The 16,508-nt window shown below is 34.7% G+C and overlaps 1 protein-coding gene across 1 annotated transcript in view; it reads left to right on the top strand.

Moving 5' to 3' along the window:
* The window catches only part of TLK1 (tousled like kinase 1), a 137,362-nt gene that overhangs the window by 41,084 nt on the left and 79,770 nt on the right, over window positions 1-16,508 (top strand). The window contains exon 2 of the mRNA XM_045819630.1: window positions 8,719-8,837. Coding sequence (XP_045675586.1) covers window positions 8,719-8,837 — 119 coding nt within the window. The remainder of the gene's footprint in view (window positions 1-8,718; window positions 8,838-16,508) is intronic.

Here is a 16,508-nt window from a genome sequence, read left to right on the forward strand (position 1 = left end):
TAAAATAACCATCTTAAAGATTCTATCTAGATCAGACCTATCTTATCTTTACCACAGGCTTATCTAACTGAATATATAGACTACATTCAGGAACCCAGCTTTCTGTACTTACTCTTTTCAGTCATGGTAGGTGAGATATTTATTTGATGTGTGTGAGTATATATATGTGTATATGTATAATTCATACATATATTTGTATGTAGACATAGATGGATAGATATATAGTGCCAAAGTGGATAGTTTAGTGAGACAGTTTACATATGAATGTGATAGATGACCAGAGAGGTATTTCAGATCAGCAGAGAAAGGTCAAATTTATGAGAAATTATATGACATTTTCCTTTGGAAAAAATTCTAGATATATGTATATACAATTAAATTCTAAATGTATTAAATATCCAAATGTTAATCTTTCAATCATTAGGAAGAAATGTCGGAGATGTCTTACTAGGTTCATGAAGGAGAAAGGTTACTGGAAAATCAAGATGTTGGGTTGCTTTTATGATACCTTATTTATTTAATGTCCAAAAAATTAGAATATTTGGTTTTATATAGGATATCAAACTGTGGAATAAATGATGGAATGGAATGTGGTCCACAAAAATGATGCTTATGTTAACTGAATTCGTGATGCAAAAATACTGTGTATGAAAATAGATAGTTCCATTTATTAACCTTGTTACTTAAAATGGCAAAAGTCAGAAGTACTTATAGAGTGTTAAACAGTTTAGACTTTTTGAATTCTTGTTTTGTATACTTTGAAATGCATTAAAAAACTAATGAAAAGGAATGACTTAAATGAAATATTTTTTGCTTAAATAATTTCTAACTTTACCATAGTATTTCTATTTTTAATCAGTGTTTTCTGCCTTGTCAGGCATAATGTGAAAAGTAGAAGCCTGTCTTGTATAAATCAGCTTATCAGGCATAATATGAAAAATACAATTAAAAACTGGAGTGAATTAAAATATTATCAGACTTCAGGAAGTTTTAAATTTAAAAATGAGAGGTGATGGCTAAGCAGCAGTTGACTGTACTGTGAGAGAGGTCTTAGTGAACAAAGTCATTTCTTTTACTTTTTGGTACTGGTATGATCCTTTGAACATGTGCTTTCTAGAGAGTGTGATTTTGTTTTGACTGTCTGCCAAGGAAGATGAAGGCTTAAGGCAATTAAAAAATGATATAATGAAAAATTGATTTCTTGTCATAAAGAAAGTAGAATAACTATATAGTAATGCCGATTGATGAGAACTAATAATATGACCAAATACATGTATCCTTTTTTAGACTGACCACCTAGGGAGGCCATACTTTCACAGTGTAATAACTAACACTTATTGAGTGACTTTTTGAGTGTATGTATAAAAGAGGGAGAGAGAAAATGTTTACTTAGAGGGGCCCTGGTAAACTGCTGTCATGGGTCAAATTGTGGCCTTCATTTATGTTCTTATCCTAAAATTTTTCTTCATAGAACAGAAATCTGATTGATCTTTGAGTAGTGGAATCTCTTGTTACATATTTGTGAAGTTTTAGATTTACAATAAACTTTAGGGAGCAGTTAAGTAAGAATAGTAGCATACTAGCATAATTGGGAGGCAGATGGTTTTATTTTGAAATAGGGTATTCTTCAAGGATGGATATATAGTATTTATATTACCTTTATACTTTCTTTATTAAAATATAAACATTTATTACTGTGATTAAAATTTAATGGATTGTAGTGAAATTAACATATTCTTTAGAAAATCTTACCTCTTATAATTGAGGTGTCAGAAATGACAGTTTGATTTCATAAAAGATTAAAATCTTTGAAATGTGTTTGCTAAAAATGGATTTAGCAAACCACCTATTTTTGCATGGTTAAAAAAATTGAAAGAAGAATAATACTTTGTGACATGAGAAATTCAAACTTTAGTGCCCATTAATAAAGTTTTATTGGAACACAGCTGCTTTTGCATTATAGTGACAGAGTGGGTAGTTGAGACAGAGATCCTATATGGCATTGTCATCACTTTGTACTGTTTTTTGTTCGCTACAAATTTCATTCCTGCTGTTATGACTTACAGTGTTTTGAGTACTTTTAAGGCATAATGCAATATTATTTTGTTACTGAATTACATAACCAAAACATTGCTCTTATGTAGTAATACTGTAGCTGTAAGAGAATACTATATAAGTTGACATTACTAGAAGCATATACCACAGTATTCTCAACTCTCAATTTTCTTAAAGTAAGAGTTAATTTAAAAAGGGATATCTCATCACAGTATAATTTCATCATAAAATAAACATGGAAAATGGGGCTGCTACCAAAATAAGTTTCTGAGTAGCTCATTTGTTAGCCAGGCAAAGAAAGCCATTTGCTGATGGTGAATTAATTCAGTATTGTTTGATTGCAACAAATAAATGTGTACAGAGGGGGAAAAAAAGTTTGTTTTTAGGCCATTAACTTTTTGACAACAGTTGATTTAAGAGTTAAGGATATTTGAAGTCGATTAAAAAACAAGGCAAGTGCTAAAGAGTGATTTTCCTTGGCTGTTAATGAGTCAAAAGATGTTATTGATACTGCTGAGTTATTGTTTATTCAAGGTGTCAATGCCAAGTTTGAAGTGGCCAAAAAAATAATTAGCCTCTGTGAATAGTCTGTAAAACAACTATAGGTGAGAATATTTTCAAAGTTGAGAAAAAACTGTACAATCTGAAGTGGAATCTGCTAAGATGTGCTACAACTGATGGTAAAAGTATGTGTGGAACAGGAAAAGGCTTATTTGGACAAATTGACAAAGCTTGCAAAAAATGGGAGGTGTTCAAAGCCTGTGGTTATTCATTGCATTATTCATCAGCATGTACTTTGCAGAAAATACTTGAATTTGTCATGTTGTTGAATCAGTATTGTCAGTGGTGAATTTCATTGCTTTCATGGGCGTACCTAGTACCAGCTCTGTGGATTTTTTTTAGAAGCTGAATATCCTGTCTGGCTTAGCAGTGGTAAAATATTACTCCAATTTTTTTTTTGAGGTAAGGGCTGAGAGAAATTTTTCTAAGCAAAGAGGATGGCCCTCAAACACTATTATTAAATTCTAATTGGCTTTGGAACTTTGTTTTTTCTGCAGAATAGGAAATGTTTTAAAAGAATATAACTAAAATTATAAGACAAAATAGTGCTTATATGAAAAATTTAGCTGCAGTAAAGTTGTTTTAGTGGCAACTGATGTTTGAATCACAAGTAACATCAAGCTACTTTCTACATTTCTCCTGTTGTCAAAGTGAGATCTTCATTCCCAATTGAATTTGCATGAATTTATTTTTCCAGATTCAAACTGCAATTCCAGCAGCATGTTTTCAGACATTGATACAAGTGTAAAAAGTTCCCAATAATTCAAATCCACTTAATTGTACACTTGAGAACTTCTACCTAACCTTCAATTGGAAGTGATTAACTTGCAATGTAATGATATACTGTAAGACAAATATCAAAAGAATCTCATAGACTTCCACAACTGCCTTTAAGGTAATGAATATGTTAATTTAAATCATGTGTTTGTGGATTGATACCAGTACCTGTATATACTTGACAGCACCTGTCTGTCAGAAAAGACATTTTCAAAGATAAATACATAAAATCCAATCAGCATTAACAGATGAGTATTTGCAATAGATTTTGATGGTAGGAAACTTGAATTAAGTGAAACAGTATCCCCCCAATTTCATTTTTAAATTAGACTTACATATTATAAATATTATGCTCAGTTATTTTATCTTGAATTTTTTCAGTAAGAAATTTTTCTCTCGTTATAAAATCATATACATGATTTTGCCTATTGGCCTGCAAAGAGTAAAATATTTATGATCTGGCCCTTTACAGAGAAAGTTTGTGGACCCATGTTCTATAGCAGTGCTTTCCAAACATGAATGCATATAATAATTACATGGAGATGTGGTTAAAATGCAGATTCTGATGTGGTTGGGCTGGGGTGGGACCCAAGATTTTGTATTTCTTAAAAGCATTTGAAATGATAACAAATGCTGATAATCAGTGCACTGCATTTAGAGGAGCAAGCCTTTAGTATTCAAGTTTAGATTGTAGGCAGGTACACTAGTATTTATTAAGCATCTGGTATGTGCCAGGAGGAGCTTTTGCATATACTTCCTCTTTAAAACATCACAAAAACTTGTTAAAAGATGTTAAGGACTATAGCAAGATTGGGACCCCTAGTAAGAGTTTTCAGTTAGAAACATTGTTTGCAGGTTTTTTTGTTGTTTTGCTTTTTGCCTTGAGTATATAGCTTCCTCTAGGACCTTATAGGGGAGGGGTAAGTTCTAAAGCGCAGGTGGCAAACACAAGGCCCTCCCACACACCAAATCTGGCCCTCCACTTTGTTTTACCCTGCTGGGCACTGGCACCTTGTTTCTACCCAGCAGCTGTGCCCAATTCCTTGTCCCTGGTTAAGGAGTAGTTACATTTATAGAGTCCTAAAATCAGTTTGGCCCTTTGAAGGCAACCAGAAGGCTGATGTGGCCCCCGGTGAAAAAGAGTTTGACACTCCTGCTCTAAAGGAAGCTGTACAGATGTAAATAAACACAATGGGGAGCAAAATACCACATTATGAGCTGGTCCAGGTCAAAATAGAGACTGATGTCCTCATCTTCTCTTCTAAATTCCAGTGGGCCATCGATCGGTTACCAAGCCAAAGAGTGGACATAGTATATGTAGCACATAATGTTTTGCAAACATTTTTCTCCCAATCGCTTATTCTTTTTATTTTTATAACCATATCTTTTGAACTAGCAAAATTAAAAAATGGATGAAATCCAATTTAATTTTTTCTTTTTCAAAAATTATTTTTAAGAATTGTGGTAAAATATATATAATATAAAATTTACCTTTTTAACCATCTTTAAAATGTATGGTTCAGTTTGTACTACCATCACCAACATCCATCTTCAGAACTTCTGTCTTCTCCATCTGAATGAAACTCTGTCCACTAAACACTAAATCTCCATTACTTTACCTTTGGGAACCACCACTAACTATATTTTTGGTCTCTGAATTTGAGTACTCTAGGAAGCTCATGTAAGTGGACTCAGACAGTACTTATTTGTCCTTTTGTGTCTGGCTTATTTCACTTAGCATAATACCTTCAGTTTATCTATGTTGCAGCTTGTATCAAAATTTCCTTCATTTAAAAATTTTTTTCCCATTACCATTTATCCCCCCAATGACCTTTTCCACCTCCACCCACACCACACCCCACTCCCCATGATCACCGCACTGTTGTCATGTCTTTCTCATTTTTAACGCTGAATAATATTCCATCTTAAGAATATACCACATTTTACCTATTCATTGGTGGACATTTAGGTTGCTTCTACCCTTTAGCTTTTGTGAATAATGCTTCTATCAACATGGATATACAAATTCTATTCTAGTCCTTTTCACTTCTATTGGATTTATTATTCTCAGAAGTGGACTTTCTGGATCATATGATAATTCTGTGTTTAATTTTTTGAGCAACTGCCATACTGTTTTCCCAGTGGTAGCACCAGTTTACATTCCAGCAGTGCCCAAGGGTTCAAGTTTTTCCATATCCTAGCTAACACTCCTTATTTTCTCTTTGTTGTTTTTTTAATAGCTATCCTAATGTGTATGAAGTTGTAACTCATTGTAGTTTTGATTTGCATTTTTTAAATGATTAATGATATTGAGCCTCTTTCTATGTGCTTATTGGTCAGTTGTATATAATTTTTTTTTAAAGAGGTGTCTTTTCAAATTCTTTGCTTGTTTTTTAAATTGAGTTTTTGTTGTTGAGTTGTAGGATTTCTTTATATAGTCTGGATATCAATCACTTATGAGATACATGATTTGCAGATACTTTCTTCCATCCTTTGAGCTGCCTTTTCACTTTCTTGATGGTGTCTTTTGATGCACAAAAGTTTTTAATTTTGGTGAAGTCCAGCTTACCTGTTTTTTCTTTTATTGCCTGTGCCTTTGGTTTCAAAATCAGGAAATCATTGCCAAATCCTGTGACTTAAAGCTTTTTCCATATGTTTTCTTTTAAGAGTTTTAGAGTTTTGGGTCTTATGTTTAGATATATGATTCATTTTGAGTTAAATTTTATATATGGCATTTGGGTGTAAGGGTCCAACTTAATATTTTTGCATGTATCCAGTTTTCCCAATAATATTTGTTGAAAGACTGTTCTTTCCCCATTGATTGGTCTTGGCACACTTACTGAAAATCATTTTACCATGTATGTAAGGGTTTATTTCTGGTCTCTCTGTTTTATCCCATTGGGGATTCATAAGTCTGTTTTTATACCAGTAACATATACTTACTATGTTTGACTTGACAAAGTGACTGACACTATTTATTGGTGTAGTAGAGTTTTGCTTGTTTTGTAATGAATGGTGGTAATAAAACAGGGAAAACATGGGGGGAAAAATCCTTGACCTCATACTGTACACAAATATTAACTTAGGATGATCATGGACCTCAACAGAAAAAACAAACCTCTAAAGATGGTATTTTTTTACTTTGGGTCATGCAAGATTTTCTTAGAAGATTAGTTAATTTTCACTTCACCAAAGTGAAACACTTCAATTTTTATTTTACCAAAAATTAAACATATATGCTTGTCAAAACACCAAAAAGAAAATGGAAAAAAATATCAGATATAGAGAAAACAGTTATCATCAGTTTATCTGACAATGATTTTTATCCAGAATACGTAAATAATTCCTCCATATAAATAACAACCTAATAAAAAATTGGGTACAGACTTGAAAATAATTCTTAACAGCATCAACAGTAAAGATATACAAATTGCCAGTAAGCTCATGAAAAGCTGCTAATACCATTAGTAATCAGGGAAATATAAATCAAAACCAAAGCTGAGTAGCACTTCACACTGCTATAAAAAAGATTTTAAAAAGTTAACACCAAATATTGGTAAGCACGTAGGAATGTAAAGTAGTACAACTACTTTGGAGACTTTTAGCAGTTTCTGAAGTAGTTCATATGCCATATCCTCATGATCCATCAATTCTTCTCATAGATATAGAAAAACATTTGTTTTCAGATTAATTGTGCAAGATTATTTAGAGCAACTGTATACTCATTTTTAAAAGGTGATTTCAACATGATCCTGTGGCAAGGTAGAATTGATAGGGTTTTTTAAATATATATATCTCAAAATCTCAATGAGTTGTAAGCCCTTTGAGCCCAGTCTATTTTATTATTACTGCTTTATTTCCAGTGCCAACCTTAAGACTGGACTAGCTTAGCATATGCTAGATGTTTTATTTGAGAATCATCATTTTGAAGTGGGAGGGAGTATGAAAAGAGCAGAAGGCCATGAGTTGACCCCTGGGATATCACAGTTAACAGAGAACAAGCAGAGAAGCAGAAAGACATGGTTGAATTCTGAAAACTAGAATGGTATATTTTAAAATCAAAGATTAAAAGTTTGCCCCCCATCCCTAGAAAGGAATAGTACACAATTTCTGATGTAATAGCAGGATGAGAAAAAATTAGAAGCATTAATAGTACTTTTAAAGTGTATTGTCAGGATTGTACTTAGAAGGAATGGAATCAAAATCAGGAATTGAAGCCTTTGGCTTTTCAAAGGTGGTTACCTCATTGTCTGAGATGGAAAAAGGAGGGGTGCATGGGGAAGACTTAATATAAACGCAGGGATGCAAATAAATGTGGAAGCATGGTCGTTACCCATCTAGTCCTCTCCAGATAAAGATGAAAGATAATGAGGGGAACTTAAATAAGGTTTGTAGGAATAGTTCTTAACCTTTAGGAATGGGTAGTCAGGATGTGTGGAAGTGCTCTTGCATCAGTTGAAAATGTTCCACATGTGATTGTGGATTCTGATAATACCCTTCTTGCTCCCTTTAAGGATCACTCATTTATGTCAGTAGAGAATTAGCAGTCATGGATAAAAGAATTTTTAGGATATCAATTGAGTTCTAGTTAGATTTTGTTGTGCTTTAGTCTGCATAGTAGCAATTATATGAGGATGCTGATTTCCCTCCCTTTATTCTCAAGGTGATTGTTTAATAAGAGATGTTAGCTTATTGATCTGTTTGATATACGTGTATCATCTGTGTGATAGAAACTGAAAACATTCAAAACTGTCAGCTATAGGAAAATTTGGAGGATGTGATAGTAATAAAATAAACCTTAGTTTAAAATATAGTTAGATAAGGTGTATATATAAACAAAATTATTAAGTAGTAATGTCACTTAGTGCCAGAATTCTGTATAAGCTTAGGATAGGGAAATTATACTATTAGAGTGGTATATTTCAGACTTCGGACCCCATGATCCATTCATGTCTCATGAAATCAATTTGATAGCTCACAACCAATGTTTTCCTCAGTGGAAAACAGTAGACTAGAAAATATTGGCGTGTACCGTATGCATTAAGAAGTATTTGTGGGACTTTTAAATATATGTATTTATGTATCTATGTACTGATTTGGATGGGAAATATATTTCATAATGTAGGTTGCAGTCAGACGTGTTGAAATCCATTGTGGGTTTTGATAAATGTGAATGGATATTATCAATATCTTAAAGCTTTTCTCATCTGTTTGTAGAATTCACTTACTAAGATTATTGACATCTTAACACAAATATGTATTTTGTTTGTATATAAAGATATGTATATATGTGAGTGTGTTGTTCTTTTTTTTTTTCCTTAACAGGTGCAATGGATGAGCTTCATAGTCTGGATCCAAGAAGGCAAGAATTACTGGAAGCTAGATTTACAGGAGTTGCAAGTGGCAGCACTGGGAGCACTGGCAGTTGCAGTGTTGGAGCTAAAGTGAGTAAAGTTACAATCATTATCTGACATTCTTTCCTTGTACTAAATGATATAAAATATATTTTGTAAGGTATTCCTGTGCACATGCTTAACAGCAAAATATTACTCTAATTTTTATAATGTACAGAAAACAATTCATTGTTTATGAACCTGATTTCTAATATAGCATGACATATTCCAGGGACATTGTGATATAAAGTAGCATATTACGTTTCATAGGTTTAAAAAAAAAACAAAAACGTGGCAGATTGCCCTTCTCCCATCACATAATCTTTACCTTTCTTGTCCTCTGTTTCTTACTTGCCCCTGTCACCCATGCTCCTATCTGTATACATCAGTCCATCGCTTTTCACTGATAGACATCAGGTTGTCTTCACTTCCATGCTGCCTCACATTGCAGTGAATTTCTTGTTGTTGTTCTCTTATGGACCTTTGTGAGTAATTATTTAGGATATATGCCCAAGAGCAGAATTTCCAGGACATAGGGGTAGTACAAGATTGCTATTCAGAGCAGTTATACAAAACCAATTTGCACTTTTCAGCAGAGTGCATGAGTATCTCTATATTCTCTCATCCCAGAAACACCTGGCATCATCCAGATTCATCATTTTTTACTACACAGCCAGTTGTTTTGTGTAAGACAGAATGTGTCTCATTCTTTTTTTTAATATATTTTATTAATTATGCTCTTATAGTTGTCCCAATTTTCCCCCCATTGCCTCCTGTACCCGGTATCTACCCCCATTCCCTCCGGCAGTTCCCCCTTACTTCATGTCCCTGGGTCATGCATATAAGTTCTTTGGCTTCTCCATTTCGTATACTGTTCTTAACATCCCCCTCTCTGTTTTGTACCTACCAATTTGTACATCTTAATCCCTGCACTTCCTCCCCCATTCTCCCTCTTCCCCACCCAATTGATAACCCTTCAGTGATCTCCATATCTATGTTGTTTCTATTCTGCTTTTTTGCTTAGTTTGTTTTTTAGATTCAGTTGTTTATAATTGTGAATTTATTGCCATTTTAATGTTTATCATTTTGATGATCTTCTCTTTCTTAAATAAGTCCCTTTATTTTTATTTTTATTTTTTTTAAGATTTTATTTATTTATTTTTAGAGAGGGGAAGGGAGGGAGAAAGAGAGAGAGAGAAACATCAGTGTGTGGTTGCCTCTCACGTGGCCTCCACTGGGGACATGGCCCGCAATCCAGGCATGTGCCCTGACTGGAAATCGAACCTGTGATGCTTTGGTTCACAGCTCGTGCTCAATCCACTGAGCTATGCCAGCCAGGGCTTAAATAAGTCCCTTTAACATTTCATATAAAAAAAGCTTGGTGATGATGAACTCCTTTAGCTTTAGCTTGTCTGAGAAGTACTTTATCTGCCCTTCAATTCTAAATGATATCGTTGCAGATAGAGTAATCTAGTTTGTAGGTTCTTGATTTTCATCACTTTGAATGCTTCTTACCAGTCTCTTCTAGCCTGCAAAGTGTCTTTTGAGAGATCAGCTGACAGTCTTATGGGAACCCCTTTGTAGGTAACTTTCTTTTTTTCTCTTGCTGCTTTTAAGATTCTCTCTTGATCTTTAACCTTTGGCATTTTGTTATGTGTCTTGGTGTGGTCCTCTTTTTGTCCATCCTGTTTGGGATTCTCTGTGCTTCCTGGACATCTGTGTCTATTTCCTTCACCAAATTAGGGAAGTTTTCTTTCATTATTTTTTCAAGTAGGTTTTCAGTTTCTTGCTCTTCCTTTTTACCTCCCAGCACCCCTACAATTTGAATGTTGTTACATTTGGAGTTGTCCCAGAGGCTCCTTAGACTATCCTTGTTTTGGGGGGTTCTTTTTTCCTTCTTGCTGTTCTGATTGAATTTATTTTTTCTTTCTTTCTTTCTTATGTTCCAAATCATTGATTTGATTCGAGGCTTTATCCACTCCACTGTTGATTTCCTGTAAATTTTTCTTTATTTCATTTAGTGTAACCTTCATTTCTGCCATTGTCTTTATGCTATTAAAGTACCCAGTGAATTCCTTAAGCATCTTAATAATCAGTGTTTTGAACTTTGCATCTGATAGATTTCACTTATCTCCATTTTGTTTATTTCTTTTTCTGGAGTTTTCTGTTCTTTCATTTTGGCCATATTTCTGTCTCCTCAATTTGGCAGCCTCTCTGTGTTTGTTTCTATGTATTAGGTAGAGCTGCTTTGACTCCCTATCTTAGTAGCATGGCCTGTTGTAGAAAAGCGCACCCATAAGTTGCATGGGGCAGAGACTTAGGTAAATGCCAGGGCAGGGCAACCCTTGTGGACCAGGTTGATGGAGTCTTAGACATGGTGTCACCACTCTGTGGCTCTGTGTGGGGGTGGGCTCAGAAAGGGACCATGGCTACTGCCTGGCCTCTGGAGTTTTGTCTGGAAAGAAGCTGTACCTGGGCACTCGCCTCCATGCCAGACACAGTTTCTTACTATATGCCACTGGTGCCCTTCCAGCTGCAGCCCAGGTGCTGGAGCCCAGAGGGAGTCAGTCTGTAAGTCCCAAGTACACTGTGGGCCCTTTTAAGGGGAGACACCTGAGAATCCCAGTTTCTTCCACTGCCTCAAACTCCACTGGTTTTTACAGCCAGAGATTTTGGAGACTTACATTTCTGGCACTGGAACCCTGGGCCAGGTCGTCTGGTGTGTGGCTGCGATTCCTCACTCCCAAGGTACCCCTCTTGATTTTCATCTACCACATATTGGTCCTCCTTTTCTCATCTCCACTACCTCATCCCTCCTACATATCTGGATGGATGTGACTTTAATTCCTAGGTTGTCAGACTTCCAGATAGCTCAATTTTTGACAATTCTGTGTGATAGTTGTGTTGTAACTTAGTTGTAATTTTTGCTGTGATTGTGTGAGGAGGTGAGCCGTGTTTACCTTGCTTCCATCTTGATCGTAAGTCTGGTTCCTTTTTTTCCTATTAAAAATAAATTTTAAGTTTATTCTCTGGGTGATCTCTAAGAAAACTTAAAAGTCCTGAAATAGCAATCTTTACAAATACATAGTCAGAACTACTTGACAAAGAAGCTCGGAAACTAAAATTGGGTCCAGTGGTTCCTGATGATATTTAAAAAATTAAATGCCATACTTCTTCCCCAACCCTGGTCCACACAGATATTCTACAGTTTCTTCTATCACTTTTATAGTTTTACTGACATATTTGCTCTTTAGTCCATCTAGGCCTCACCTTTCATATAGTATTAATAGGGATCCAGTTTTATTTTTATCTAGTGAACCATTTTTCTCAATAAAGCTTCTTGAATCATTTGTTTTCCCACTGATTTGTGATGCCATGCATGTATGCGGATCTGCCTCTGACATTCATCTATGTTCCAGTGCCCTGTCTGTGTTTGAGTGTGCCAGTACCACAATAAACAACAATTCCAAAAAACATATTTTGCTGTCTTTTTATATGGTAGAAGAAGTCTGTTCTTAACCTTCTTGGTAAAATCAATTAAGTTATTTACGGATCTTTATTAATAAAATTTGAGTGTCTCTTCATTTGCTTGTTAGCATTTGGGGATTCTTTTTCTATAATGGCTTATTTGTACCATTTTCCTTAGATGATTCAAATGGATTTTTTTAAATGGATTTTAAAGAGAGCTAGGAAGGGGGAGGGTTGTTGTTTTACTTATTTATGCATTCATTGGTTGGTTCTTGTATGAGCCCTGACCAGAGATCAAACTGGCAACCTTGGGGTATCAGGATGACACTCTTAACCAACTGACTGAGCCACCCAGCGAGGGCTTGGAATTTTTGTCATGGATGCATTGAATTTATACATTAATTTGGAGAGTACTGAACCTTACAAAGATTAAGTTGTCCCCTTCAAGTACATTCTGTCTCTACATTTCTGTCCTCTATGACATTCTTAGGAATTTTTGGCTAGTTTTTGTGAATTTTTTGGCTAATTCCTTGGTACTCTAAAGTTCCTGTGGCTGATGTAACTTTTAATTAATTTTCTAGTTAGTTATTGCTGACCTAGGCAGGTTTGGATTTTTATAAATTGGTCTTGTTTTATATGTAATAGTCTTGCTTGGTGGTCTGTTTTATTGGCTGTAATAGTTTATTGATTCTCTCTCTAGGTTTCTCAAAAAAATTATCTTCCAAAAATAACAGTTTTATTTCTTACACCTCAGTGTATTTATTTATCCCTTATAGTGGTCATCAGTTCCAATACTGTCTGTTCAAGAAGAATCATCTGAAGTTTTTCCATTAAATGTAATGTTTGTTATAGGATTTGTATGTATGACTATGCCCAAATTAAAGGAGAGCTTTTCTATTCCTGCTTAGTTAAAAAGGGTGTGTTTGTTTAAAAATCACAAATATGATTGAACTCTGTGAAGGTCTCTTTTTTTTTGTTCTCTGTGAAAACTTTTTTCCTTTGGATTATTAGTATGAGTTGTATCAACAGATTTTTAAGACATCCTCACCAGAGGATGTGTTTATTGATTTTAGTGAGAGAGGAAGGGAAGAGAAAAAGAGACACATACACACACATCAGTGTAAAAGAGAAACATCAATTGGTTGTCTCTTGTACGTGCCCTGACTGGGGACCGAACCTGCAACCTTTTGGTGCACAGCATGACACTCCAGCCAACTGATGCCACCTGGCCAGGGCTACTGATTGATTTTTTTAAAAATGTTGAGCCTGTTTGCATTTCTGGGATAAACTTTACTTGTTTATGGTATACTATTTTTAAAAATATATTAATTGGATTTAATGCATAACATACAATAAAATAGGCAGATTTTTAAAAAAGATTTTACTTATGTATTTTTAGAGAAAGCAGAAGAGAGGGAGAAAGAGAGAGAGAAACATCAGTGTGTGCTTGCCTCTCATGTTCCCCCTACTGGGGACCTGGCTTGAAACCCAGGCATGTGTCCTGACTGGGAATCAAACTAGCAACCCTTTGGTTTGCAGGCAGGCACTCAATCCACTGAGCCACAGCAGGCAGGGCTCTGATAACTCTTAATTGTGTTTGTTCTGATCTTAGCTATCACCTTGTATTGACAGCTTGGCCTCTTTTTCTGAGAGAGGTGTATCAAAATCTTTAGCTGTGGTTATTGAGTTATAGAGTTTAGCTTTCAGTGTATCCATTTTTGCTTCATATACTTTAAGGCTATATTTTTTACATGCATATATCTTATTCTGTTTATGACTATAGTTTTTTAAAAATATTTTTCAAATTCTAAGATTATTTTCTTTTTGTTTATTTTTGTCTTAGGTATGTGATTTTGTATTTCATTTTTACTTTTTGTTTTAAGTGTTTTTCTTGTAGACAGCATGTCTTTTTTGCCAGAATATGAGCATTTTTATCTCTCAAATGGTGGGTTTGTTCATTACATTTATTATAATTATGGGGTCTTTTTTTTTTTACTTGGTTCTGCTATTGTCTAATCTCTTTCATTTATATCTTTATTTTTTAGTTTTATGATACTCTATTCTCATTTATGTATTCCTGTTTTCTCAAATTGATATTTATGTATTCCTCCAGGATTTTTCCTCAACTCCCTTTTTTTAAAACAACTTTTTACTTAAACAAAAAAGTAGACCTATTGAAAAGTATATGTTATCACAGTAAAAGAGAATCCATCTATAAGCTATGGAGAAGAAACATTCCCCCAAAATGACAAAGATTAGAAATAACCAAAAAGAAAATATTTCAGGTAATTATAAAGAAAAGAAAGTAGAGTTAAATATAAATTTGAGATCAATTTTTTCCCCGAATTCAGAACCTTCTAAGGATTAGACTTCCCACATTTAAAGTAAAATTCAGTGCCTTCACCATACCCTAACAAGACCATCCGATCTCGTTCTGGACTAACTTCCCTTTTTAATAACTGCCTCCCTGCTGCACCCACACTGGTTTGTCTGCCAGCTGCCTCTAAACACTTCTCCCTCACTTAATGAAAGTTTCTGTTCAATGTCACCTCTTCAGAGAGGCTTTTCCTGACATTCTCCATAAGATAATACCTGTATCACACCGTCTTTGGCTCCACTTAATTTTTTAAAAAATGCTGTTGGTTCCTTAACATATTGCTAAATATTTACATGTTTGTTTATTGTCTGTTTTCTTTCTTGTAATGTAAATTCTATGAGCATTTGGACTTAGGCCTTTTTCCCCTGCTATATACCCTAGCATCTACAACAGTACAAAATTCCTCCATAAATATTTTTGAATGCATGAGTGAATATCAAACATTTCTCAAAATTAAAAATCTGAATGGACCTGGCTGGCATAGCTCAGTGGATTGAGTGCGGGCTGAGAACCAAAGTGTCGCAGGTTCGATTCCCAGTCAGGGTACATGCCTAGGTTGCAGGCCATGACCCCCAGCAGCCGCACATTGATGTTTCTCTCTCTCTCTCTCTCTCTCCCTCCCTTCCCTCTCTAAAAATAAATAAATAAAAATCTTTAAAAAATATTTTAAAAAGTAAGCCTTACAATTAATTTTTTAAAAATCTGAATGGTACAAAGATTTTTTTTTAACAATTAGGAACTCATAATGAAGATATGGCAGTTATAAACTATCATATGTCAGTCTTAAAATACATTGTAAATTTATTAAAGTGCAGCTGTAGTGAGAGATGTTAATATAGTTCTTTTAGATTTTGATTTTCAAAATGTTTAAAAGAACAAGGCTATATACAGACAATTTGCACAGTATAATTTATAAGCTTGATTTGATATACATACATATACACACGATAGTCAATCCTCTTTTTCAGGGATTCTGTAATTGCAAGCTTGCCTACTTGCTAAATTTATTCATAACCTTAAAATCAGTTCTCACTTGGTTTTGCTGTTCATTTAAGGGCCTGTGCATGTGCAGAGTGGTGCAAGTTTTGAGTTGCCTGAGGCCTAACAAAGTAACATTCTGCCTCCATGTTTCAGCTCTCACACTGTAAACAACTGTTCTTTTTGCAGTCTACTTAGTGCCGTGTTTTTCACATTTTTGTGCATTTTATTTGTAGTTTCACTGTTCAAAATGGTCCCCACAGGCAGTAGTCCTGAAGTGCTGTCTAGTGTTCTAAGCATAAACTGTGAAGTGCCTTAGGGAGGAAACGCCAGGTGTTAGATAAGCTTCATTCAGGAGTGTGTTACAGTGTTATTGGCCCTGAAAGAATTGACACTATATATTAAAAAGGTGTCTCGAAACAGAAACACACAAGGTTATGTATTGATTGGTTGAGGAAAGTGTTGAAGAAGCTTGCAGGAACCTATCCGTATTATTTCCCCTAGTGGCGATGATTCAACATTAGCTAATTCCTAGTTCACAGCTAATACAAAAATAGAGTGGAGAGAGAGAACTTTTATTCTATCATATGTCACTTCTTCAGTCTTACCCCGAGCCTGCTTCAACCTGTTTACTTGCCTCAGGTCCTTGGTGGCATGAGTTTGTGGCTCTGTTGTAGGATTGTAGATAGAAGTTAAAGGTAAATGTTATAAATTATACTGATGTAAAGTTACTATGTAACTGTCATGTTGAGAGAAGGAGCTAAATGTAAAGATTTATTCTTATTTTACATAATGAGGAGTCACAATTTAAAGTGAAAGAATAAAACGTGCATAAGTATATTAAAGTTAATGCAATAGGGGGCAGGTTAGGGGGTAGAGGGATTGAGCAGAAAGGAAAA

The sequence above is a fragment of the Phyllostomus hastatus genome, unplaced genomic scaffold (genome assembly GCF_019186645.2).
Source record: "Phyllostomus hastatus isolate PE091 unplaced genomic scaffold, TTU_PhHast_1.1 phas_contig_1, whole genome shotgun sequence".
NCBI lineage: Eukaryota > Metazoa > Chordata > Mammalia > Chiroptera > Phyllostomidae > Phyllostomus > Phyllostomus hastatus.